The 27,465-nt window shown below is 34.5% G+C and overlaps 1 protein-coding gene across 1 annotated transcript in view; it reads right to left on the bottom strand.

The window, feature by feature from the left end:
- Dmd (dystrophin) overlaps positions 1 to 27,465 on the bottom strand; it is a 2,013,932-nt gene that overhangs the window by 1,340,770 nt on the left and 645,697 nt on the right. Inside the window, exon 18 of the mRNA XM_013507710.1 lies at positions 7,805 to 7,928. Within this exon, the coding sequence (XP_013363164.1) occupies positions 7,805 to 7,928 (124 nt within the window). The remainder of the gene's footprint in view (positions 1 to 7,804; positions 7,929 to 27,465) is intronic.

Below are 27,465 nucleotides of genomic sequence, written 5' to 3'. Positions count from 1 at the left end.
AGGCCTCAGCCAACTTATCATCATAATTTGATACAGAGAATTCCGTTTTCTTCTTGTATGTATTTATTAGAGCAGTTTCTCATCAAGTCTTTTCAGTACCAAACTATACACACACACAAACACATACACATGCCTGTGTGTGTGTGTCCTGCATATCTGCATAGCCCTCAATCTCCCTTTGTATTTATTAATGACACTGCATATGTTTTACATATTAATTTTGATTAATTTATATATTCTTCACTGGAATATAAAGTGTATAAGATTTCCTCATTTTTTCACTATTCTGCTCTACATGCAGGATCTTTAATAGTGTATATTACATAATTAATCCACAATAATTACAAGGTCTATCATAGTATAGTGTCTCCATACAGAATAGTATAGTCTCTTCCCATAACCATGGCAGTCTTGTAAGGTGTAAATGCACACATACCCTAGTAGCTACACATTCAGCAGTCACTGAATCAATCCATGAGATGGATACTGAAAGCTTAGGAAAACAAAGCCAGACTAACTTACAGTCTTCTAGAAATTATACCAGATTGTGATTTTCAGCCTGTTCTCCAGATTATCCACATAGAAAACAAAAGTACCATATACAGTCATCAAGCTGAGACTTAATAAATCTTAGTTCTCTGCTGTTCCTCCATCACTTTGGTTCTTTCTCTTCCTCCTCCTTCTCCCTCTCTCTACCTACTTTCCCTCAATACACACATGTATATATGCATAAGTGTGTATACATCTATCTATCTATCTATCTATCTATCTATCATCTATCCACCTACCTACTAGCTAGCTTTCCTTATTTTTCAAGACCAAAAGTGTTATCTGAATATGCTTCAATTATGGCCTCTATTTTCTATTTATTTTATCTTTAATATTAATTCAAACATCTATAATCAGATTTCAATCCTCAATCTGGCACAAAAAATATTTCCATAAATTTTCACCAAATAAAATATTGCATTGTTTCAAAAATATTTTAATATACATTCTAATTTGTTTCATTTATATTACTAGTACCTCTTAAATCATTCAAAAGAAGATTTTGTAAGAATGCAAGATTGATCAAACCATTAAAGAGAATAAAAAATAATAAAAAATATTAGAAATGATACAGAATCTGAGCAACTTTGTTCAAGATGACAAATACGTAAAATAACAACCATTGTTAATTTCCTAACATATTGTTTTAAAACTCTGTATTCCTTTATTGTTTTTGTGTTGTTTTATTTTTGTCTTTGTTGTAATTTTAGTATTGTTTTTCCTCTTTAAAATAAAAAAAAATCATTCAGAATATAAAATAAAAGCTCTTGAAAATTAAAAGAGAAGGCTTTGTACTAATATCTGGTTTTTGTTTGTAAGAGAAAATACTTTTTGTTGATGTCTAGTACTCTAGGTAACTACTTTGAAGATAATAATATACACTGCATTAAGTATCGCTATTCCCTTATTATTTTGTTATGAAATTTTCTTTTATTTTCTCATAAAATAAAAAAATACCAATTTCATTTTTGCCAGGTACATTACATCTTCCAGCATTCAATCCTGATAACTAGATCTACCTCTGTGAAGTCACCTTATGTAAAAAAATATATCTGCCTTTAGTATTCCCTTGCTCTAATCACTTTCTAGAGGAAAATAGCACAGTTATTATATGTTTTTGTCTGTCTTGCTATATATCTCTTTATCATATATGAAAAACCTCTATATATATACATATGCATATAACATATATTCATAGTTTAATTTTAAAATGATACATGCTATACCACATAATTTTATACTATTTTATTAACATAGACTAAATATTTTGTTCAATATATGTTTAGTATATGATTTTAGGCTGAGCAGTTATTTCTCAGATTCTATAATATTTACTGTGCATAATTTGAAGTAAAGAATAGAGAGGCTAAACAATGTTTCCACACATAAAATAAAATATGGGCTCAGAAAATTTCTTAGAGATCATAAAGAAATTACAAATTCTAAAATATATAACAATATGTTGAATAATGCTGTTCAGTGGAATCATATAATATAAAAAGATGTGAAAGCAAAAGAATTCTCAGCAAAGTTCACAAAAACAGAAGTTGTCTAATTCTTCAATAAGGGATGAAAAATCTTTTCTGACCTTTCTTCTTCCTTGCATATTGGCATCTCTTTAAAGTATCCTCCTTTCATGACATTGTCTCTAATAATATGAAAGTAAAGTCTAGATTCCCTATGGTCCTAACCTGTCTTCAGAAGAAATTAATTTTCTATGCTCTTAACAATCTATAATGAAGCTTATTCTTTGACAGAAAAGTAAGACATTCACTCAAATGTTTATTCAGCAGTTATGTCATTTATATTGGCAACACAATTTGCCTTAAAATTTGCCTGCAGAAGTTAAATACATCACTTTTTCATACAGACAAATATTTCTTGCGTTGTGGCCATTCCCTGTAATTTATTCTGGGATACCAAAACTAGAAATACCCAAACAAAACAAACAAAAAATAATCCAACTCAGTTAATTTCCAGTTGCTGATTTCTTGAAACTAACAATCGAATTAACATAACAATGGTTAGAAATCAGTTTGGGTACCAAAACAGAAATCATCATTGTAGGCTTCATGAAAGCAAGGACATCTTTTAACCAAAGGCCACAGGAGATATACCAACAGATGAACAAAGTCAGGTTGATTTTCTTGATGTAACAAGAGAGATGGTACCTAATAAAAAATTCTTAAAGGATGTTAGATATTGCTTACTATAACGAAAAGCATAGTAGAAATTGCTTACTACAACATTTTGGCTTCAGTTAAAAGGAACAAAAGAAGCAAGGCTTTGTTTTGTTTGGATGCTGTAAGGAAGGCTAGGGTAATTCTATTATTCATTTCCCCACTTTCTTTTAATCTAAATGGCAAGAATGTAGAGGGGTTAAAACCATTACTGGTACAGAGAAGCTAGTAGGATTCCTCATATTAGTAAGGAGATGGCTATTTAATTATTTGAGCTATGGCAGGTTGAGAATTGTTTGATCTCTATTCAGAAGTGATTATAAAGTAGGTTTATTACTATCTTTTTTAACAATGATAGTGGAGCGGTCCTTCAGAAGGTGGCTTTCTCAGCAACTGTTCATTTGCAATGGGAGAACATAACAGACCAGCTATAGTGCCAGGGCTATACCTAGGACCTCTAAGGCCTAACTGAAAGGTCAAGCCAACTGCTGGATATGAGCAGTTGCTTCATTTACTTTCTGAAATGATGACAAACAAAGACATAACAGGATGAAATGTATCTTTTATTATTTATTTATTTATTTTTTACTTATGGTCTTTTCGAGACAGGGTCTGTCTACATAGTTGAGGCTGGCCTTGAACTCAGTTTGTAGCCCTGGCTGGCCTCGAACTCATGATGATTCTCCTGCCCCAACTTCCTGAGTGCTGGGATCACAGATCTGCACCAACACACCTGGCAAAATGTACCTTTTAATGAGTTCAGTTGGACAGAGGTGATATAAAAAGTTCTAAAGGAATACAGCATTAGTTATAGGGTCAGCCAACTAGGGGAATATTATGTGAAAGAGTGCAAAGCCATGATATTAGCTTTAATCAGGATTGCAGTGACAGGAGTGGAGTGAATTTTGATGCTTTAAAGAGCTCTGAAGGGAGCAGGAAGGAAAATCTTGATGACCTACTTAGCTGGTTTGTGATTTAGGCTGTTTAAAAGGCAACAGGAAAGAGGAACCATAAAGTGGGCTAGGAAGATACTGAGACTTCTTTTATGTTTTCAGGAAAACATTTAATTAAAATAATCTACTGGGTTTCTTTTTGTGTTTTAAAAAATAATTTTTAAACTGATTCATAGCAACATAAGAACTGTATATATTAACAAGGTGCCATACACTATTTCATTGCATGGATACACTGTATAATCAGGTTAAAAATATCTAATCACACATACTAGCCTAGGCTTTGAAAGGAAAGATATAAGCTAAAGATAAATATGGGGGATAATATTAAGTAAATATCATTTGAATGGAAAGGAATGAGGGCGTTCAAAAGGTGAAAAGTAACAGAAAAGCTGTGGTGAATAACAATATCAAAAGCAAAATGAATTGGAAAAAATAACCAAAACATAAGCAAAGTAATACATATATAATGTTATGTCATAATCGAAGGGAGAAAAGAATTTCACAGAGAAGTGGAGTGAAATAAGTTACAAAAATATATACATGTGTCTCTTTAGGAGGAGAATCCCTTGCATGCTTAAAGATGGATGACAAAGGCTCAGAGAGTAGACAAGACCTGAAGATATGGATATGCAGCAAAAGGGAGGCTCCTTATCACATAGACAGTGATGGTATGAGAACTCTCATAGAGATATTAGCATTAACTAGCTAAAGCACAAGCCTCTCCCATCAAGACAGATGAAAAGGATTTTATAAGGACAGAGGGGGCAACAAGGTTTATTAATGGCCACTAGGTATAAATTGTAAGGAAATCAATTTTATTTTTCTAGAGAGCAGTATCTTTGAAATTCCCTGTGAAGCAAGGAAATCAATTTTAAAGGAGCAGAGGTAGAAAAGAGTGATTAGTCATAGTGGTGCTCTTGAGAAGAAATGTAGTTTTGAAGTGCGGATAGAATAATATATTCTAGAGAAAGATTTGTCTTGAAAGAAGAATTTCCAAGTTCATAATCAGAGACTGAAAGGCATGAAGCACTGGAATTAGACAGGAAAGGGAACACAAAAGAACATAAAGATGAAGACCTAACAAAGGATAGATAAATAGAGGGGGGTAAATGCAGTTAATAAAGCTAGGAGAGAAGGTAAAGTGAACTGTGAATATTCTGACGTTCTGAAATTTTCAGTGAAATTCAGTAAATGTCAATTTGGTATGGTGAAAGCAAGCATACCAATTAGTGATCAAAATATATGGTGCATTCCTTTAAAATTCTCATTGTAAAAGGACAGGTTACCATTAATTCCTCTCAAAATACTTCTCCTGGCTTCAAACATATTTATCCTATCATTCTTGCCACTTTCTGAAACAGTTGTGAAGACCTCTTTCATGAGTATCTTTATGAAGCATGATAAAAAGAAATAAGGTGAATACTGTTGCTGAGTGACACTTAGTGAAGATGTAGTCTTGTAAAAATATTATAGTATGTCCTCATCCATCTTATTCACTGGAACTGGCACTGTGAGACATTTGGCTCTTTGCTAAAGTCAAAAAGACCATGAAAAGCAAACAGTTTGAATTTATTCCAAACACTGAGACAGCTATGGTAGTGCACCTATAGGTCTCAGAAAGAGTCTAAGGTTTACTAAGCATAATAGCTTATTTTCACACACCTTATCACATCAATTTGTGGTCAGAGGATACTATTGTATTGTTTCATTACTAATTTACATTAGCATGTCATCACTTTAAGGATTGTGGTAAGTAGAATCTTTTGATTCAACTAAAACTTCTGAACCATAGTGAGATGTAAAATGAGAGAGGGAACATCCAGAAGTTTGGTAAACTGAAATTTGGTAGAACATTCTTCAAATACTGATTCTGAGAATTTTAATTGCATACAAATCACCTATAGACTTTGTTTAGAGGCAGAATCTAATTCACTGGGACTGATTCTATGATTCTAACAAGTTTCCATATGATATCAGTATTTGTTGTCTAGGACCATATTTTCAGTAGAAAATTCTAATTGAACTCTTCTTGTAAGTAAATGCATTTTGGCAGTTATACGAATAAAATGGTCAAAATGGAAGGAAACGGGATGCTTCAGTTTAAAAATTTCATATGTGAAAATGTATGAAACTGAACTGACAATGGCCTACAAACACTTTAAAGTTATAAATGAATGAAGGAGTCAAGTGAAAAAAGAAGAGTTGGTAATACTTAGCCATTTTAATGGATACCTAAAAATATATTACTACCACTGAGGTTCATAGGGTGGACCTCCCAAGAATTTAAAACAACTTACATAAACTGACAGGTAAAGAAGTTAAGAAAATTAATGTACACCTGAATTTCCTATCCATCATCATTACTATGTATTTCTCTCAAGGATTTTTAATACATATACATTATATTTACCCTGAAGGAAATGCCTCAGTAAATCAGTTCATGTCCTATTTTAGTAGGCAATTAAGAATGATGTTATTTCAGAAAATGAGAGTTCAAGTTAATAAAGGTGACTCACAAGGCTTTAGAAAAGCACTTATATGATATTGTATATGTTTTCAGCACTTTCAGTCTATCATGCTGACAGTATTGATTAAATGCAAATTGCTTCCAGGTAACCATATGATATCTGGAACTTTAAGAATTTATATTCCTATTAGTCAGTTTTTCTGCTGGATCAAAGCTGTTTTAAGTACATATACAGGATAACAAGCAAATATCTGTATGAATCAAATGGCTAGAAATTTTTCATTAGCTAAAAAAATGTGCAATGTGATTAATACGTTTAGTGGTTGAGCACTTTGAAACTTAGATACTATCTTTTCCAGGTAACTTTCTAATGGAATTCCTCTCAAAAATTACAACAAAAGTACACTTTCAAATATGTATATATTGAAAGACATCCTGTTGTCTATTTTTTATGTTATACTTCAGTTTAATTTAAAATGAAAAACATTATTAATGTAATCAAGCATTCTAATTCTTGAAACTAGAACAGTCTATTATAATGCTAATGGTAGCATAATTTATTAAGCTAATAAGGAATTTAAAACAACTCTCCAATTTGTACATATGAATAGGCAACTTTAAGAACTGTTGGTAAATTATCTTTTCCCTCAAGCAACCTAAAAGATAAATTATTTTCTTCCATAATAAATTTTTGCTCTCCAAACTCTCCTACCCCACAGCAAACATGAGCTTAGATCTGAGGCAGTGCTGTTATTTGTAATAACATAGTAGATTTTATAGTTCATAAACTGAATGCTAGAAAGGTAAAGCAGAGCTTACATATCCATTCAGGTATACGTGACACTCCTACAGCTAAAATCATTTGACATTCATGTTTATTTTAGTCTGCTTTGTTTGTGTTTACCCCGCCTTGTAGATATTATCATATAAACCACTGTCAATAATGTACAAAAATATTTTAAAATTGAAGTTGAAAAATCAAAGCCCTGATGATTCCCCAGAAGATAATCAGCTATTATTAAATTAGTAAAAGTTTCTATTGCGATGTTCAAAAATATGTTTTAAAAGTAAATAAAAACAGCAAAATCTCTATTAGTATAAGTAAAGACTGATAGAAAGTGGGCATGTTTTACTTACCATAATATAATACATAAATATCAGAGAAGTGTAAAACTGTTAAAATTTATGAGATATCAATGTCTATAAAAATAACTCTTTGATGACTCATAAATCAAGTCTGCAGTATTTCTATAAGGTCTATTCTGTTCTTTTATGTTGTTCTAATCTATTTTATTCTACTCTGATCTGTTCTATTTTGCAAGTATTCTAAGGCCGAACTATCCCTGAAGTACCAGAGTAATGTAAATAGGAAATCAGAAGTTCAAATTAAGAAAAATATTAGTTTACCAAATAAAACAAAACAAGAATTTTTTTAAAATATTCCTTCCCACAGAACATCAGGAAATATTTTTCTAAGTTAAAGTTTGGTTTTGCTTCATATCTAAAATGTACTTTAAAGTTATATTATAAACACCACATTTATTGCTTTAACCCAATCGCCTCTAATAGAATCACAGAGAAAAAAAGACAGAATTTAGAAGCAGCACACACAGAGAAAAAGAAAAATGAATAAACCTTTTCACAGAACCTACATTGACTTTTTCTTTAAGGTCTGAGAAGTTGCCTTCCTTCCGATAGATTGCAAATTCAGGACTCTGTAACACAGCTTCTGAACGAGTAATCCAACTGTGAAGTTCAGTTATATCGACATCCAACCTAAGACAGCAAAGAATAAAGGTCATTATTTCTTGATTATCTCTTTCTTCTATATGGAAAGGGAAGCAGTTTGTTCACATTTCTTATTTTCCTCCTACTCTGAGACTCCTGCCTGATGACTCGATTACTGTTAATAGCACCACTATTTCCCTACTTTGATAGGCTCAAACTTCAGAATCAGCTTTGATCTAGAGGATTATGATCGTGGCAGCCATTTTATTCACCTCAATACAGCAATTACCTCTGTAGTATCTCCTAGAAGCTGTTACCCTGCCTCTGCGTGAATGTTTGTACTTTTTTAAAAACCACTACTTCCCAAGATGGCTCTGTTTCGTTTTAAGACATATTTATAAGAACCTAGAAATTCACAATGGTCACCCCCATTGAATCATACTTCTGATATGCATGCCTTCATGGAGTTTCCCATGTGGCCTGTTAATGGTGAATATTAGTAAAAGTAATGCATGTAATGTCTTGATAAGGGCTTTCATATTGTGTTTTGTGCCCTTTTGATATCTACTCTGAGAAGGCAACTATAGCATAAAAAGTCCAATGACCCTCAGGTGGCCAAGCTTTTAGGGAGCTTCATCTGTGCATGTGGAAGGGCTATGTGGAGGAGCATGAACAGCATTATTTTGAATAAAGCTTTCTTGAACCTTCTGACCCATGACAACAGCAGCTGAATATAGCTAAATGAGTGTTGCGCTTGACACCACATGGAACCAAAGGGTGTGAGGAATGATAGGTAACTGCTGTTTTATATAACAAATGTCTGTGTTGGTTATTATGCTGTAACAAATATCAGATAGCCTACCCGTCGCTTTAAAACATTTTTTTGTTGGTTTTTTTGCAGGGGTCTTTGGAGCTGTTGGGAATAAACTATTAACTCTGATCAGTTTATTTAAGGTCAGAAGAGCCGAGATATGGGAGCATTTTAAGGTGCCATTAATGGATGAAAGGATAAAGAAAATGTAAAACACAGAGAGACACCCACACAAAATAGGAAATCATTAGATTTATTCAAGGAAGTGATCCTGTCATTTGCAACCATCTGGATGAGACTGGAGAACATTATACTATGTGAAATAAGCCAGACAGAGAAAAATTAATAATGCATGATCTCACATGTACAATACGAAATAGCCTAACTCAGAGGCAGAGAATAGAATGGTAGTTACTAGGATGTAGCTGAAAAGGTAGGTGGTTGCAAAGATGTTGACCAAAGGATTAGTGCAGGGGAGTAAGTTCAAGAGGTATATTTTAAAACATGGTGTCTAGGTTTAATAACATACTACTATATGTATATGAAACTTATTAAGAGAATAAATTTTCCATTTTTATGTTTATTAGTACATGTTTGCAGTGTAGGCTTTAATTATTCTCACCACAAAAAAGATAAGCGGTATAAGAGATATGCTAATTAGTTTCATTGAGCCATCCATAATGCATACATGTATCAACACATATTTTATACCATAAATACACACAATTTTTATTAATAAATTAATAGAGCATTTTTAAAATAAAATTTTAAATCTTTGACAACATAGATTTTTAGAGGAGTCATTCCATGTACAGGTCTGAACAGGGGTACATCTTTCTTAAAGAATATCTCCTCAATTTTAAAAACATATAGAAAGGATCAACAAAAAGGAAATTTACTGCTCCTCTAATCTGAAAATTTACTGTATAAATCAAAGCAAATTGAACAGATAAGCAAATGTCAGAAATGAAATTAGAGGAATTTTGCAGAACAAAAGAAAAATATAAAATGTAAGAAACCAGATAATGCATTTTTAATCACCATGCTGTTAACTTCTGTATTAAAATTTCTCAAATATTTTAAAGTAGTTATTTAAATCTATACATGACAACTAATTGTCAGCATACTGCACTCATAATTATTTCCGTAAACTTTCTACAATTTGAGCATATGTGAGATTTATTAAAATTTTGCACCTAGAGGAAACATATCAGTGATATACAGTGTAATCAAGGAAGAATAGATGATTGTCTTCTTGGCTTATACTACTTTTGAGATACAGTCAATTATTTTAATCAGTATTTTCATATCAATATTAAAACTGCAATTCACTTTACTGTTAATTTGAACTCGAACTTCCTGTAATTTTTCACATATAGTATCACAAATCTAGTTCTATTAAATTTAAAAACTGATTTTTAATACTCAAATTTCAAAGTTTTAAGCCATATGAGCCTGTTAGAATTTTTCACACTAATTGCATGTTATTATTTTAAAATTATCCTGACATGAAGTTTTGCAGAAAAAAAAACCCTTAAAAATATATGCACATTTTTACTCTTGCAAAATCCTATTATTATGTATTACAAGTCTCCCTGTTCATATAAGGAAACAGAGGCTCAGAGAATTTAATTTGACTTCAGACTTTATTTTGGGTGAGGAACTTCATTCGTGTAGTCCATTCACCATTATGTCCTTCACCTAAAAGACAGCCTGTTTCCTGGTAATAAGTATTTACTGAGAAACTGAGGGAACAGGGTTATGAATTCTGCTAACTCCTTACAAATGAATATAAATACTTCCTTTCATTTGTTCACACACTGTTAAGATTTATGTGATTTTTATTTTATCATACACAGTTGTTATCTTTCCTACATTTGTTTTTCTGTAGTGTTAATTATCAAATTTCAGATTTCTTCATGCAAAATGCCAATTTATAAGTAGGGTTCTGCTACATGAAGTACACATTTCGCCCTTCTTCACAGATACTAACTTATTAAATTCACAGTTTTGACAATGGTCATTTAGTTACCTATCAACTTCAGAGTACTGTATTATATTCCAATCAACATGTATGCACATTTACTATCACAATGTTTTTAAAAAATGATTGCATTTCTATGACCTAACATAGAAGTTCCTATATCTCTCTCATGAAAGCTTTCACTTGTTGGTTCATGGGACCAATCAGGAAAGCTGGGAGGGTCATGCTCCAGAAGTATTAACCACCAAGAGCTTGGAGTCGGTGCAAAAATATCCCAGACCTGTTGTGATTCAACTGACCAGTCTTGACGTATATTATGCGTGGTGTGCCAGAAGTTTCCATTAGGATGAAGCCCCAGCTGCACTCAGCAATAACCTGATCCCTGACTATGTATCATTTTTTTATTGGCTGCATCCTGCTCTTTAACATACTTCTTTACTCTATTTCCTGAGCTCATTTTCAAATAAATTACATGCACTTTGGTCCTTGTGCCTGGATCTATTCTTATGGGAGCACAAACGAAGGCAATGTTCAGATCCTTAAATGAACCCAGGATTTAGTTGTATTTTTTTTTTCAACTTGAGCTCTAACTCACAGGGACTAATATAAAACTTTTTCAAAGCCCTAAAAGCTCTGTCCCACCCTCTTCTCCAGCTCTTTCACAAATGACCTTGTTTTCTTTCTTAAAGAGCAAAGGACAAACATCAGATACAGTGTTTTTTCCTCTTTCTATGTCCAGAGTCCATCTTCCCTGCATGTGCAGCATCCCTTCCTATTTTCTTCTCTTCCATTTGAATTTCCCTTCTTCTACTTGAATTCAATCCCCCTATTTTTTAAATATTATACTCTTATTTCTCAAGCATCTATGAATTCTTATTTATTATAATTTCAAATCCACCCATGCATTTTCATATGGAAACGTAAACAGGTTTCATTGACTCCTACTCTAAATCAACTCTCTGAACCTCCCAGTCAGTCCCCTTTCCATGAACTTGTGTACCAGGAAGGCAGATGTTTTGCAACAGTTGTCCAGTTTACTGAACATTTCTTACTTCCTTTTTCACTCTTTAATCCCCTCATCATTAATTCCAATAAAAATATCTTTAAATTTTTGATTTATTGGTACATTTTAGATACATAATGATCACATTCTTCCTAGGGAATTCGTACCTGTATATGGGACATCTTGCTTCTTCTTTTTTCCCCATTCCCTTCTCCTCTCTTCAACCCCTGTTCCCCTCCTTATTTATAAAAGCTTCCTTTCCATTTTTGCCAAGAAGGAATAAAACTATTTCTTGACAAAGTGATTATGTCACTATAGCCAATGGAATGTTTCATTTTCTTGTTGCTTGTAAAATTAAACATTGTGGACTATACTCTGAAATTCTTCTTCTTTGCCTCTATGATGCCACTCTAATCTACTTTGTCTTCCATTTTTATGATCACTGGAAATTTTTCTTTGCAGTTCACCTCCTCCACCTTGTTAATATCGGAGTTCAAGATGCAGATCACTATCAATCATTTTCTACCCCCTATATTATTTTCTCTCACTTACAATCTTATTCATGCTCATGACTTGAAGCAAAAACTGTACATCACTAACTCTGAGATGACTACCTCAGATTTAGTAATTTATTCAGAGCTCCAGCGCTGTGTCTGCTTATTGGATGTCTTCTCCATTTGCACACTGCAAATGCTTCTTGAACACTGTCCCTCAGGATGAAATGTTTGATATGGTCCCCTAAATCGGTACTTTGCCAGCCTTCCAAAAATCTTTAAATGTCATCACCACTTATCACCTTTGATTTTATCTCTGCTTTTGTCTGAGTGTTTGTCTACCTTTGATTTTATGTCTGCTTTTGTCTGAGTGTTTGTCTCCCCTGAAAATTCATACATTGAATTTTATCCTTTATCTTCATTGTGATAACATTAAGAGATATCCTTTGAGAAGTGATTGGTTCATGAGGATCAAACTCTCCAAAATATAATAAATCCCCTGAAAGGGGCGGGGAAGGCCAGAGTTATGCTTTTGTTCTGTATGAGAGCACAGCAAGATGCTGTCGTTTATGTATTTCACCAGAGAGTCTACCCTCATGAAACACCAAATCTTTACTCACCTTGATCTTGGATTTCTAAGATTCAGAACAAGGAAAAAGGAATTTCTGCTACTTAAAATGTTCATATCATACTTCAAGCTGAGGTCAGTTAACTTATATACTATACTCAGTTTATATTTTACAGTTTATATTTTTATAGCAGCCAGAATGGAGTAAGATCATCTTTATTCTCATATTTAATCAACTGCAAAGTCTAATCCATAAAACATTCCATATCACCAGAATGTCTGCTTCTCAGTCTACATAGCACGCATCTTTATTTGTGTTGCCATTAAATATAACCACAAAACTGCAATATTGTCTTGGTTGATCCCCAGGGAAATCATTCAGGAATTACCCAATCTATTATACACACTACTAACCAAATTATCCTTTCTAAATCCATATTTGATCATTACTCCCATTCATAAAACTACTGAAAGACTTTCTCATTTTTCTTAGAATAAAGATCAGAGCTTTGGGAATTGATAGGAAAGCACTCATAGGTAAAGGATAACTGGAATATGGGAAAAGAGAAGGGAAAGAAGGAGAAAGTTTGTATATATGTATATGCAGGATAGTTAACACAGGTGTTCTACTGTCCTGTATTTCCTTGCTGAAAGAAACTGTCAGTGAGGCATTGGTTGATTAGCTTTGTATGTCTATATGTGTTTTCATGAGAAACTACATTGAAAATATCAATATGTAATACAATAAGCATTGTTAATTCCCTACCACTCTGTTTGTAACTCTGTAATGTCTGTACTGATCCTTTGCTATTTTGTAAAACGTTGTCGATCTGTTAGTATTTTCCTCCTTTTATTTCTAAAATAAAAAAAAGATCAGAGCTTTAATGTGGTCCTGCATGATTTCACCTTGATAAACCTCTTAACTTTAACCTCTATTTTGTTTTACTAAAGCACTTCTAGGCACAAATATCCCTTTTCCCATCTGAGAATGCCCAGAGCTGTCCCTCAGTGTTGTCACTCCTTTAAAGGAGTGAAATCCCTTGATGACTCTTCTCAGAGATTTCTTCCTTTTTGTAAAATTTGGTTTGTTACTATAACACAGTCTCACCACTTGGGTCAAATTTATTCCTTTTCCTTTAAACCAATCGACCAAATTATGCACCAACTACTCTCTGATTCAGGGACATAAATCAATATGTACCAGTCAATGTAAAATTCAACTTTAGCCTTGATCTCTCTCTTCCCATACCCTTTTGATTCCAACTGCATACAGGAAATATTCCTACTTCTGTTTATAAGTCCATGGAACTCAAGGCACTACTAAATGTTAACATCACAGCGGGGAGATAGTTCTTAAAGTGCATATTTATGAAAGCTTTCCATTAGGAGTAATACTTATACTTGTTTGTACAGGTTACAACCATGTTTTACTGCTTCCTTTACCCATTGACATAAAGGATCAAGGTGATTTATTCAGTTTGGAAATAAATATTTTTATTTGAATATTTTTAAAACATTGTATACATTTTTCATTTGGAAAATGTAAAATTGCATGTTGCCTTTCTTAAAAAGTCAAATATTCTTTTGGCTGCCACAAAATATATATTAAGTGCTTCCTATGTTCCACACATGATATTTATTTCCTAAATAAGAGACAACAATAGATCAATCCAAATTATCCACGAATGTGGTTCAGTGAAGTTTCTATACAATAAGATAAAATGTTTTAAATAGGGATACTAGGACTCAGTTCACACTGGGACATTTTTAAAAGAATAATCAAAAAACACCTTTTCAATGAATTAGTATTAAATCAGCTTCTGAACTCAGAAGCTCTGCCAAGTAAAATGGTTATCTCTACACAATGAAAGCTTTGTGGAGTCAGTGCTATGGTAACCATTTGCTTGTTACTCTGTGAAGATTTTGAGGGAGTCTTGGGCACCCGTTGGCATGTAGTTCTAATAATTCAGAACATTCAGGCACAAGAATGTGAAATTCTACAGATAGATCTTTTCTCATACAAATTGCTGTCTGATTTTTAAATTTTTTTAAAAAAATTTGTATTAATGTTTGTTTGCAGTGCATAATGATTGCATTTATTGTGGAGAGTTGGCACATGTACATAAGAATTCTTAATCCTTTTCCATCCCCTATCCTTCCCGCCCCTCCATGCTCTAAATGTGAAAATGAATTACATCAGGGGCTTGAACTTGGTTTTCAAATCAGGATCCAGTAGATCATTACTAAAAACCCTTTATGAATTACACATCTTGAAAAGGAGATTTCAAATATTTATAGGAAAACTTTGAGGGAGTTTTTTGCTTACTCATAGGTATATAGGTTAATATGCTATACTACCTTTTTGGTGAGCAATGAAGCAAAATACAAATGAGTTTATAATATCTTCAAGTGTTCACTTACTTCTTTTTCTCTGTCATTGTTGTGACATCTTGATTCCCGCGAAAACCAGTACAGCTTACATCCAATTTATACATGGTTCAGGCTCTGTGCTATTGCTGACCTAATCTTAGTTTTAGAATTCTTTTCTCTTGCTTCAATTTGGGATTACTGCTTCAATCATATCTCTGATTTCCTTAGTAAAACTTTTTCTGTACCGAAGTAACATGCAGTCAGCCTACACTGTAACATTTAATATTCAACACCATGCCTTCAAGTTCTAGCAGTTAACTCTCAGCTGGTAGTATTGTTTTCCCTCCAACAAAGCGCCAGTAGGCATCCCCATCTCTGTATGCCAGCAGAGAGCATGGAAGGGTAAAGGGACAGCAGAAGCAGGGTTTCAAAGACCTCCCGTGCACTCCCGCTGAGTGCCAGTAGCCTACATTCAGAGCTGGGCTCAGTGACATTTCCACTGCACAATGAACACTGTCTCTTCCTTAGATCACACTCTGACCCTGGCTTCTAAATAACGATCACACCTATATTTTATTCCACATTAATTTGGTAGCTATTGCTTCATTATTTCCTATGAGTTATCAGGTACTTCTTATGTTTTCCACTCCTATTTAGTATTATTAGGGCTTGTTTGCTGAGCTGCATGCAAATTGGCAAATTCCTTTGGTTTAAATCTATATGTGTTTATAAATTAGGTGCTGTGCAGTCTTTCCAATACTTTGCTACTGGTATTTTTTTTCCTATTTCGTACTACCCAAGGCTTGGTATTTAATCATCAAGGAAAGATAAATTGCCTTCTTTAAAATGCACAAGAAAATGACTGAAGAGTTATTTTTGAGAACATATTAAATCTTGAATTCTATGTATGTATTTTCCCTTCTTCATAAAATTATTCCTTTCTACTAGTTTGTTTTTCCCACTCTTAAAACTCTCATGGATCCATTGTTAATGTACTGATATATATTAATTTGCCTCTACATATTTATCATCAGCCCAACAATGTGATACTTATTACATATGCTCTTCACACATTTTACTCTGTATTTAATATACTTCTATTTATCATTAGTCTCTACCCTTGAATCCAGTCTAATTGTACCCAGCATGTAATACCCTTTATCTAACAAGAAAACTATCACTTCTTATTCTCTATCCACAAAATGATTCTTCTTCCTATTAAGATAGTAAAATGAGGCCAGATCCTCCTTTGTCCCCCCTGACAGCTAACAGGGTATGTGTTACTGATAGCCATCAAGCCCATCCTCCTCACTGCTTGTCTCTGGCCTGGAGTGATTAGCTTCCTGCCACCACCATGGTTAGCTCAGCAGCTATACTCTAAGCCACACCCATTCTACCCCTACTCCAATGGGAACCACGTCTTTGCCAACAGCCACAATGCCCTCCCACTCTCCCAGCATTTCAGGAAATCACTGCTGCCTCTTGAGAAGAGCGGAGGATCGTGCCTGACAGAACATGGTCAGGGAAAGACCTGGGCCTGTCGCTGCCAACCAGCCATAAACAGCACTGGCATTTCTGGAGACACCTAGAAAACAGCAGCAGGTGTACCTTCAGCTCTGGCACTTCTGATGAAATGTGGGAGTTGATCATAAAGCAGCTGCTTCTCCAGAAGTTCCCTCCAGCTGTTGTCATGCCAGCTGAGGCTGTCTAAGGTGACTCATGGCAGTTCCCAAAGATATTTGCCTTGGCTGCTACAGGCTTCAAGCATGGACCTATCCAAGATGATTCAACCCTGCAGCTCGAGTGGATCATTCCACACTGTCACTACTTTGAAAGGCCAAAAGCAAATCCATGAACTATGAAAGACTGTATATGTATGGGTCTGCCCCTTCTAACCATAAGCAGTGATCCTTCCCACTCCTTCAGTCAGTCTAGGAGGGAACCCTTTTGGTCCCCATTCCCCTATGCTACAGCACAGGAGCCAGTGAAAGCCTTGCTTGGGTGGTCCTATTGCAAAGTTTTTCTTGGTTCACCCAGTCAAGCCATTGTATCTGAGCTGATAACACTAGGGGCTATTAGCATGAAGAATTCCAGAGAATGGCAAACAGCAAAGAGTCAAGATCTGCAATGACCTCAAGAGACCTATCGAGGCCTCCAGAGGCCTGCAGAGGAGCTCCGGAGAGGGCAATGGAAGCTGCTGAAGAGTTCATAGAGGCCACTGGGAGCTGCCAGGAGCTGGAACACTAAGAGCTATCTTACCACCAGCTAAGAGACGCTGGCTTTCAAAGCTCAGAGTTCTAAACATAAGGGCCAAGAGCCACCAGCGCTGAAATCCTCCTAACATCAAGACGTCTATCCTTTGTCAGCGTTTGATGTCTCTCTGAACTGAACAAAAGAATACCAGCTGACTGGTGACACGATACTTATTGATGAATACTCTCTCCTATATTGCTCAAGTATATTTTAAAATATATCTTTATTATTTATTATCAACAGAAAAGTGATAATTTTTCCTCTTTCAGAAGTGTCCTCATCACAAATTCCTGAAACTAAAATTTCACAATTACCAAAGTATATGTCAACTAGGCATTGGATTTTTAGTTGTCAACATTGGGAGATATCAACAGGTGTAACATATGTACTTAAATTGAAAGCCAAGGTAGAAAAATCCCAAAGGACTAAAGAGACATTTAAATACTTAACAGTTTTAAAAGCTGTCAATTTTGAATTCCAACAGTATATCACTATAAAGATCTTGTGCTATATAACAAATGTGTTCACTTTATCAGAAGGGCGTTTTATTGGATTGCTTATGTTCTATATTTCTGCACAGGAACTGCCATATAAAGTATGAAACTAAGATGACCCAAAAACTTTAAGTCATTTTCAATTTACCATTTGCAACTTATCCCTCCCAAATGTAGAAACTTGAAAAGTAAAAATCCTCCAAGCTCCCAGACTTAACTAATTTGATTAGTGATCTAGCTTGATGAATGGCCATTTTACACCTTTAAACATCTTTTCATACAGAAATTCATAAAAATCTCATGAGCCTCAGAAAGAAGCTTGAGTGTAAAGTTCTTTCCTGTGACAGGAAAGATGCCCGTGATATATATTAACTCTTGCAGGTTCTCATGGCTCTAGGTCTCTACAAGATAATTTAGCAAACCGATTTTTAATGTACAGTTTAATTATCTAGAAGGCAAGATTTAATAATAATGCAAACAGAATTATAATTATTTTCGTTAGTATTAACATTGGAGTGGTTGAAGGGAGGGTAGGAGAATGGAAAAAAGAAGAAAAATTATTTTTAATTAAATATATAACAAGTTAATTTTAATCGATATATTTTTTAACAATTATCGTTCTTCTTTGGAGTTTTAGAAGGTGAGGTGATGTTTTACTTCTCTATCCCATGTGGGTATTCTGCTTGTCCCAGTCTATTTAATGAAGTATTAGTTATCTTTGAAGACCCAGTTCAAGAACTATTTCCTTTGTAAAATACTTTCTTGATCAACTTCTCATTAGTCTTTCCCCTTGAACTTTCCTCTTGGGAAAAGTTTCTCTGTCTCTTTCTGTGTTTGTGTCTCTGTCTTTGTCTCTGTCTCTCTCTCTCTCTCTGCCTGTCTCTGTCTCTCTTTCCCTTGCACTCTTCCCAACTAAAAATGTATACATTAGGAAAATAAAAACTTGTATAAATATTTTTAGACTAAATTTACGGAGATATCATGAGATACTCAAAGTGGTGGCCTTTAGCTTCCAGACATTTATCAGTATGGTGAACTGTTAAAGTATCTATAAATTTTTTGGCTTACCCTGTGTATCTGTGACTGCTTTTAACTTGACAATTCCATGACATAAATGAGAAATCTCATGAAATATCAAATGAAAATCAGTATAAACTCTATTAATACTTAAAATATATTTTATAATTTTGAGGTATGCTGAGTATATGGTATTAGCTATATTTTCATACACATAGATCACTTAGAAAAATCTTATTTTACCAGAGAAAAACAAACCAGCAGTTAGATAAATAGCTCTCCTCAGCCAGGATAGTTTGTATACACACACACACACACACACACACACAAGTGTGCATGTGTGCGTTTTCCTTGGTACAGGGGAGAAATATGGGGTCATGTGATTGTCTTATATATTTAAGTATTTGGGATGAATGTGTTTTTGTGTGCATGCTTAAATATGTTATAAAGTAAGCATGGTACACTGGTAAACAAACTGAATTTAAAGTCAAGTGGCACAGCTTTTAATTCCTGATCTATACATGATATTCTTAAGCAAACCACTAAACTTCTTTCATGTTCACTTATGTCTTACTTTCAATGGTAAATATTTAAAAGCTACCATGAACTAGTTTTTAAGTGAAAACTTCAAATACCTGTACTTTAAAACTTACACATAGGTAGGTTTATTGACCTCTCTAATGAGGTCCTGAGTTGATATACAAAGTTTAGGTCCGCTTTGCTTATATTACAGCTTTGACATTCTAATCACATTACTCTGTTCATGTAGCATTCAAATTAAGCAAAATCTGAGGATGTTATAATTCCCAGTTATAGTAAAACCCTATAAGCTCTACAATCATTTACATAGCACTTGAAAAAATGTAAGAGATAAGAAAAGATATCTTCACTTAGTACAAACTGCCACACTAACATTCTTATCAAACAACCAATTCGTTCTGTTTGCATGGTTTTAAATGTATTTTTAGCTTTATATGTGTAAATTTAAGCACATTACTCATAAAATAATATGCTTCAGTACAGTAAAATTTAATGATTCCAGATTGCACTGAAATGCATCTTTAAAAGATACTAAAATTTCCATTTCTGTGTAGTTTACCTTGTCCTAAAAAATATATTTAATGTATGCCTTAAAATTGGAATTCTAGCCCAAGAATAAAACACTGCCCATAAAATTGCATGTCTTCTTCATTATCAATTATGGCTTGTCAAATTAGATATGTTTAATGTGTATAAAATACTGCCCTTTAAAATACAGGCTCTTGGATACAAAGTTATAAATGCCAGAAATGTACATGACTATCTGGCATTCACATTAATTTTTGTTCTTCTAGGGCGTGTGATTGCACTGAACAGAATTAAACTTTAACAAAAATACTGCTTCTCCAAATAAAGTAAAATTTTAAAAAATAATTCAATATCTCATTGACAAAACTGACATTTAAATAATATTCCTGGTTAAATTTCATATCATATCTTAATTATTTCATATTTGTGTCATACCTACTTCTGATATGTGACATCGTTGAATGCACTTTTACATTATTCATTCATATAACTTTGAGGGAAACGTGCTTACAAATTAAAAACTAAAGCAATGCCCTGAATTCTAAGGTGCCTGCTATGTCAAATAAATTACTCACATTACAAAAGAATGTAAAAGCACAAGGACAAAATTTTCATGACTAGAGGTTTGGAAAGAAAATGTTACTAGGCCACAGATGCCTCCAGAGTATTTTTCATTTTCAATAAATTGGAAGTCCCTGAGAAACATAATTCTGTACAGCAAAATCATCCTAACACAAGTTAATAGAAATATTCTCTTAAATCATAGATGAAATATTGTCATAGTAATAAATCTATGATCCTACAATGTAATAGACTTGAGGTGAAAATCCTGAGCTATTTATTTTAAAATCAAATTTGAAGTTTTATTTAAAATGATGAAACCTGAAAGAATAGCTGTGAAAGTCCTATGAGATAAAAATGTGGGTCACTAGAGGGCGCAGATTCCCTTTCACAGTTTGTTCTTGAATTTGGCTTCTCTTTTATTTTCTTATCTACATAAAGATAACATGGTGACAAATGAATTTTTCATGGGAAGTTTCTTGCACAGAAACATAAAATATCTTAAGATATAGATAAAATAGTGTACAAAAATATGTAAGACATTCTAAGATACAGTTAAAATGTTTTTGGCCAGTTTTACATACATACAAATATACCTTCAAGTCATAATACAGAGTCCTTTGAGAAAATAATTGCACAATGTGGGGATATATTCTTACTTCAAATAACCTAAAAGATTTTTTAGACTCTTTAACCCGGTAGATTTCCCCCAACTCATTGGTATAACCTAATTTTGAAAAATTTTAGGAATATGTGGAATCTCATGCTCTTTAAGTCTGCCTATAGTTATTTTGCTGTATTCTCCAGATTACAATTTTTAAACACTAACTTAACATTGAAGGGCCTCAAGGAGGAAAGAGAGAAAAACATTTTAAGCATGATTTTCATATCATGTGTTTTCAGGAAGAAAAACTCCTGTGAAATATTTGATGTTGTTCATCATAGTTCTCATATTCATATATAGATCAGAAGGAGAGAGCTTCAGAGACCTCCTCTAGTTCGAACACACAGTGTAGACTGGAGTTTAAGTTTAAAATCTAGTCTGCTTGATCCCATGTATTGACACTATAGTAGTTTTGGTCCAAATAAAGTGGAAATCATATTTTTGAAAATGAGAAAGCCAACATGAAATTCCTATTTGTTCCTAAAAAAATAGAGTACAGTTTAGAAGCTATCACTGTGCTATTTTGGATTATGCTGAAATGTGGAGTCTATAACATGAGGATATGATTTATAAACAGAGTCATTAACTTAAACTATGACCTTCAACTGAATAATTTATGCTTTCAAGGCATTATAAAATAGTAACTTTTCACAATTTATTACTACTTGGAGTCTTAATTTCAGAAAGATTTCCAAGTTCCAATCTGATGATTCATTTTCTGACATCAGAACGAATATTAAATATACATGACAAAGGTTGTTACTTATGGCATTATTACTATATCGATGAATAACAGAAGGCTTACACTTGGAAAAAAATTGAATTAAAAAAGACTTTTATTTATGTCTTGGCACTGAAGAGGATATCTAACTTTTAAAGATTTTTTAATGAAAAAAAATCCCTCTATTTAAAGACAGTCAACTGCTCCCATGGAACCCTAGATTCTACGAGGCTTCAAAATGTAAAACAACCATAATATAAGTACCCAGTTTCCATGGAAAGCTGTTGGTGAATTCTTAAACAGTCTGTATCTAGCTTTTAATTTGAAGTAAAGAATATGATAACATTCCCTTAAACTCAATAAATGATTGCCAGGCATTAAGTTTGAGAATGCAATATCCTGAGCAGTGTTGCTTGTGTTCCAATCCTGTCTCCATTACTTCCTATTCACCCTGTGACAGCAGCAAGCCACGAGGTTTTCATTCTTCTCACTGACAAAGAGTCACAGTAATACAACTTATAACTCTATTTTAAGTATTGATACATTCAAAATACTTAGAAGAGTGCTTTGCATATGGTAGCAACCATATACTTTTACCTACTGCAATTACTTCTTCGGTGAACCTTTCTTAACTGGCTTTGAGGCAGGGCTTTGTTTCTTCTCATTTTTGCACATGTGAAGGAGGTCATATTTCTTTTAGGTTTCTTTTTAAGGACTGATAGGGAGAAGCCATTATTTGGATAATAACAGTAAAAGCTGAAAACACAGCCATAACAAAGAATTAAACAAATTTTAAAAGTCATCAATAGCAAATAATCGCATCTATGTTATTCTTTAGCATAGGAAATGGCAAACTACGATCCATGGGACAAATATGGTCCACCACTTATTTTTGTACATAAAATTGTATCGGAACCTAGCCATGCTCACTTATGTACATGTGTTTATGGCTGCATTCTAGCTACAGCAATAGAGCTGAGCAATTGCAAAATAATCTATATGGTACACAGACCATAAAATATTTATTCTCCAGCTCTTCAGAAAAAAAAATGCTACCCATCTTCCTGCTTCATGGAGTGAAGGTAAGGTGTCCTTGCAGCTATTAAGTGAAGGCTAAGTCACATGGCTCACTGTAGCAATATCACAGTGCTCTCTCAGAAATATGCACTGACTCCCCATGACCAGAAGATGAAAGTGTACTTTCCTTTGTCTTATACTGAATACCTTTCTTTACTATGAACCAAACTACCTTTCAAACTTATCACATACTTCCCCCCTTCCTTTACCTACACATCTGTTATGGCAAGCAAAAATGCTTATTACTTCATGGAAATTCTGTTCTTAAATAGGTTGTTCCCTGTATTTGAAACGCCATTTTCTCTCATCCTGAGTGCAATACTTTCTTACACTTTAACTGTCTCCTCAGATCCTAATTTCCCCATAAGCTTTCTATGCCCAGTTGTTAAACTGGAAGTGAACGTTTGTCCTTTTCAGCTTTGTAACAAGTTCCTAGTAGTTTTTCCTTCATGACCTAGTTATTATCGGAGTCTAAGCTTCCTGAGGGAAGATGTAAGTATGCCTTGTAGTTACAACTTTTGTGCTTTACAAAAGTTGGGATCCATTAGATCTTAACCAAATGAACAGAATTAATATGAAAACTAATGTAGTCATCACTTTCTCCCTAAAATACTATGGACTCATACTGACTACAGGAATATTCAAAGAAACCCACCACACACTCGATGTGCCTTGAACCCTGTAGGAGGTCATTTAAACTTTAAACACTCTCAGTGTGAAGGCTGGCTGAGTTTAAAGAACCTGAACATACTTTTATGTTGTGGGTCTTTAAAGTTTAAATAACTTCCAGTTAGGGTTCAGAAACTATCTAGTGGAAAGCCACTTAAATCTGATGTGCTCTTACTGCTCCACTGCCACTTCCCTTAGCATCATGACCCCTTTTAATCCGACTGCTTCCTTGAGTGAGTAACTCTATGAATTTCAGTTAAAACACAGTAAATCTTACCGCTTTACCTAGTCAGTTTTTAGTTAGCTCAGGCTGCCATAATAAAATGTCATAGGCTCAGGGGCTTGAGCAACACATACTTATTTCTTATATTTCTACAGTGTGGAATTCCAGAATCAAGGGTCCAGCAGGATGAGTTTCTAAAGAGGGTCATCTTTCTGGCATGTAGATGCCCTCTGAACTGCTGTGTTTTCACATTGCAGGCAGAGAGCATGGTCCCTGGTGTCTTTTCTTAGAAGGATACTAATCCTACTGCGAAGGTCCTATCATCATGACCTCATGTAACCCCAATTATCTCCAAGAGATTCCATCTTCAGATACCATCCCATTGAGGATGAAGGTCTCCCCGGGTAAATTTTGGAAGGACACCTGTACTACAACCCACAGAAGCCAGTCATTACAGTATTTTTAATCTGTGTTGTGGCACAATGTCTGTGGACTTACACAGACATGCAAGTTTCTGACTGGAAAAAACTTTAATATGAATAGTCTCAGAAGATGCCAAATAGGAAGAATATTTTCTATTATCATATAGATACAGTAATGGGAAGATAATTGTTATAAACGACTAATTAGGAAATCAATTTTCTACAATTAGCTTCCTCTTTTCATCACTTTCCTATTTGGCAGTTGTGACTGTGTTTTAATTCCTGTTAGAAGGCGCTGCTTCTGGTCTCTAGTCACCTAACTTGCTCCACATCGCCCCTCCTTCTCTGAGAACATTAGCAGCTTACCGATACTGCTCAGCATCCAGAGTTCCCACTCATTCTCTTGTGCTATTCACAAGTTTTCTACCCTGTGCTTATCCAGTATCTTGTGTTATGTCTCCTCTGTTTGAAACACAGAATTATTTGTTTTCCTGACAAGATTCTGATAAATATCCATTCAAAGTCCAACGAATATTTATCTAATACCCAGTATGTGCTGACTTCTGGGTAAAGCACTGTAGTCTAGAGATAAAAAGAAATGCTTCTTGTCCTCAAGGTGTTTACTAGACATACAGATATGCAAAAAGAAATTCATGCCTATACATTTGACAAATGTTTTAATAGACAGACACATTGAAAGTGCTAAGAAATGCCTGCAAGGTTATGATCCCAGAGAGAAAAGGTAGATAGCTGGATGGCAATGGATTTGGGCGTGAAAAAAGAAAAACATCCGGAGTTATTCTTAGGTAAAGAAAACAGTAGACCCAGAGAAACACAAGCTTCAGAGAACAGAGAGTCCATAGAGAGTAGAGAATGGTTAATTAAAGCTGAAATTCAGGGTGCTATCACTTGAAATGTGGTCTGTGGCCAGTTTAAATTGTTTTTTTACTAGTCTGTGAGAAGAGATTTCTTTGTCAGAGATTTCTTTTTTTACCAGAGACTTAATCAGTTAAGTCACTAAGCACACTATTTTATCTGATTTTATATTTAATTGCCAAACTTTCTTGACAACGGAGGCAGAGCATTGATTTACGTTCTGGCTTAAGCTCCTTATCTCATTACAGACATGTAACAAACAGTTTTGAGTAGCAAGCATATATGAAAATGGAAAGATGGGAAGGGTGTAACCTGGAGAGTTGGCATCATAAAGGGATTTCTGCGATGTGCATTTTAAAAACTACGGGTAAAGGAATATCGAATAAGTTTAAGATATTCCCCTGGAGAGTGTGGAGAGGGTGGATAAGAAGGCTGAGATGAGAGGCAGAGAAATCAATTAAGAATTTCATGCAGACTTTTATCAGAGACTGAACTCTGGCAAAGGCAGTACTGACGCACCACATGAAATAAAGAGAATTTAACAAGTCTGCTTCAAGAGGGATCTAGTGATGTAGCAGATATCAAGACCACTGTGAATGGCTGCACAGGTTGTCCATGGCACAGTGTAGGGGACACTGTTCTTTGAGACTGCTGCACGAATGACACTATCTAGAGCTGTGCAATCTAAACTGCAGAATCACATTTGAGCGTCCTATAAGAAATCCAAATATACATAGCCAATAAGAATTTGGATTATACAGGTATAAAGACCAGGAGGGAAGTTGACCTAGAAATATGAATTTGAATATTATAAGATATAGACAACTGAGATAAGATTTTAGTCTAATATTGCCCAGGAAAAGAAAGAATCCTACAAAGAAATTGAAAGCAAAATGTGAGTCTTGTGGAACTTGACATTAAAGGGATTAAAAAAAAAATGAAGAGATAAGGTAAAAAGGAAAAAAAAAAGCCAGGGGGAAACAGAAACAGGAGAGAACAATGTCCTAGAAACTGAGAGGGAAGGAAAATTTCGAGAACAGACTAATCATCACTGTCAAGCACAGAACAAAGGTCAAGAAGGACAAGAACTGAAAAGTGACCTTTGGAGCTAGCAATTAAGGAGCTCTCTGGCAACCTTGCTGAGAGCAGTTTTCAGTGCTTGATGAGAATGAGCAGGCAAAGTTAGGAATCAGAAGAAAGGGAATAGAGATCTTCGCATTCAAAATTGGCTTGGCGATGCACTCAACTGTGTTGTTCCTTGTACACAAATAAGCAAAAGTGATTATCATGCTCTTCAGTCAGAAAACAAAATGTGTGGTGCAGTTCAGGAGAGGTGGCCCTGTCTTCCCCCTGCTGGTATCCCTTTGATGCCTTGGTTCTGAGAGTCCAAGTTCATCCAGTTGCTGGAGGGAGACAGCCAGAACTTATATAATACTACATAGGACCAGAACCTATTTCTTTTTTTAAATTGGCACATAATATTTGTCCATATTTACAAATACAACGAGCTGTGTCAATACATGTATTTTTTGTATAATGGTCATTTATGTGCTTTGCATCATGATCACTTGAGGGTAATAAGCACATTCACCAAATCATTTTTTTTTTTATCATTTTCTTGTAGGAAGAAGGTTCAGAACTCTATTCGTGCTTTTGAAACATACGTTATTGGCACCTATGGTGTAATAGAAAAGCAGAACTTATTTCACTTATTTCACCAGGCACCTACTGTATAGAAGACCCCACAACACTTCAGAAGTAAGAAATAGACCTAGGATCAGGGGAGCCTGGCATCTAGTGGAGATAAAAATTATCTGAATATATCGTTGTAATTCAAAGCAGTAGAGGTGTCACAGATGGGACAATGACATCACTTAGCCTAGCATGGAGCAGCTGGCCCCTGTACTGGTTTGGTGTAGGCAAGGAAAATCAGGAGTCAGATCATAACAGAGCTAATGCCCTCTCTGCTGAACTGACTTTCAAACTATGGGCTGTGGATCACCACCATCACCTGGGAACTTGTAAGAAATTAACATTCTATTGTCCCAAATGCTGAATCAGAAATTCCCGTGGGGTAAAGGAAGCTAGCTGTGTTTTAACAAGTACTCCGGGTTATTTCCATGTATACCAAAGTATGAGTATCATTACTTTTTTGTGTGTAGTACTGGGAGTTGAACTCTGAGCCTTTGCACAAGGCTATATTCTCAGCACTTTTTTCTCAAAAAGGGTCTCACAAACTCACTAAATGGGCAAGTGGAGCTGGAATTTTCAATCCTATGGCCTCAGAGTTCCCGAAGGCTGGGATTACAG

This window comes from Chinchilla lanigera, unplaced genomic scaffold (assembly GCF_000276665.1).
Source record: "Chinchilla lanigera isolate Chin_1 unplaced genomic scaffold, ChiLan1.0 scaffold00134, whole genome shotgun sequence".
NCBI classification, from domain to species: domain Eukaryota; kingdom Metazoa; phylum Chordata; class Mammalia; order Rodentia; family Chinchillidae; genus Chinchilla; species Chinchilla lanigera.
This window is presented reverse-complemented; position numbering and strand designations above follow the sequence as displayed.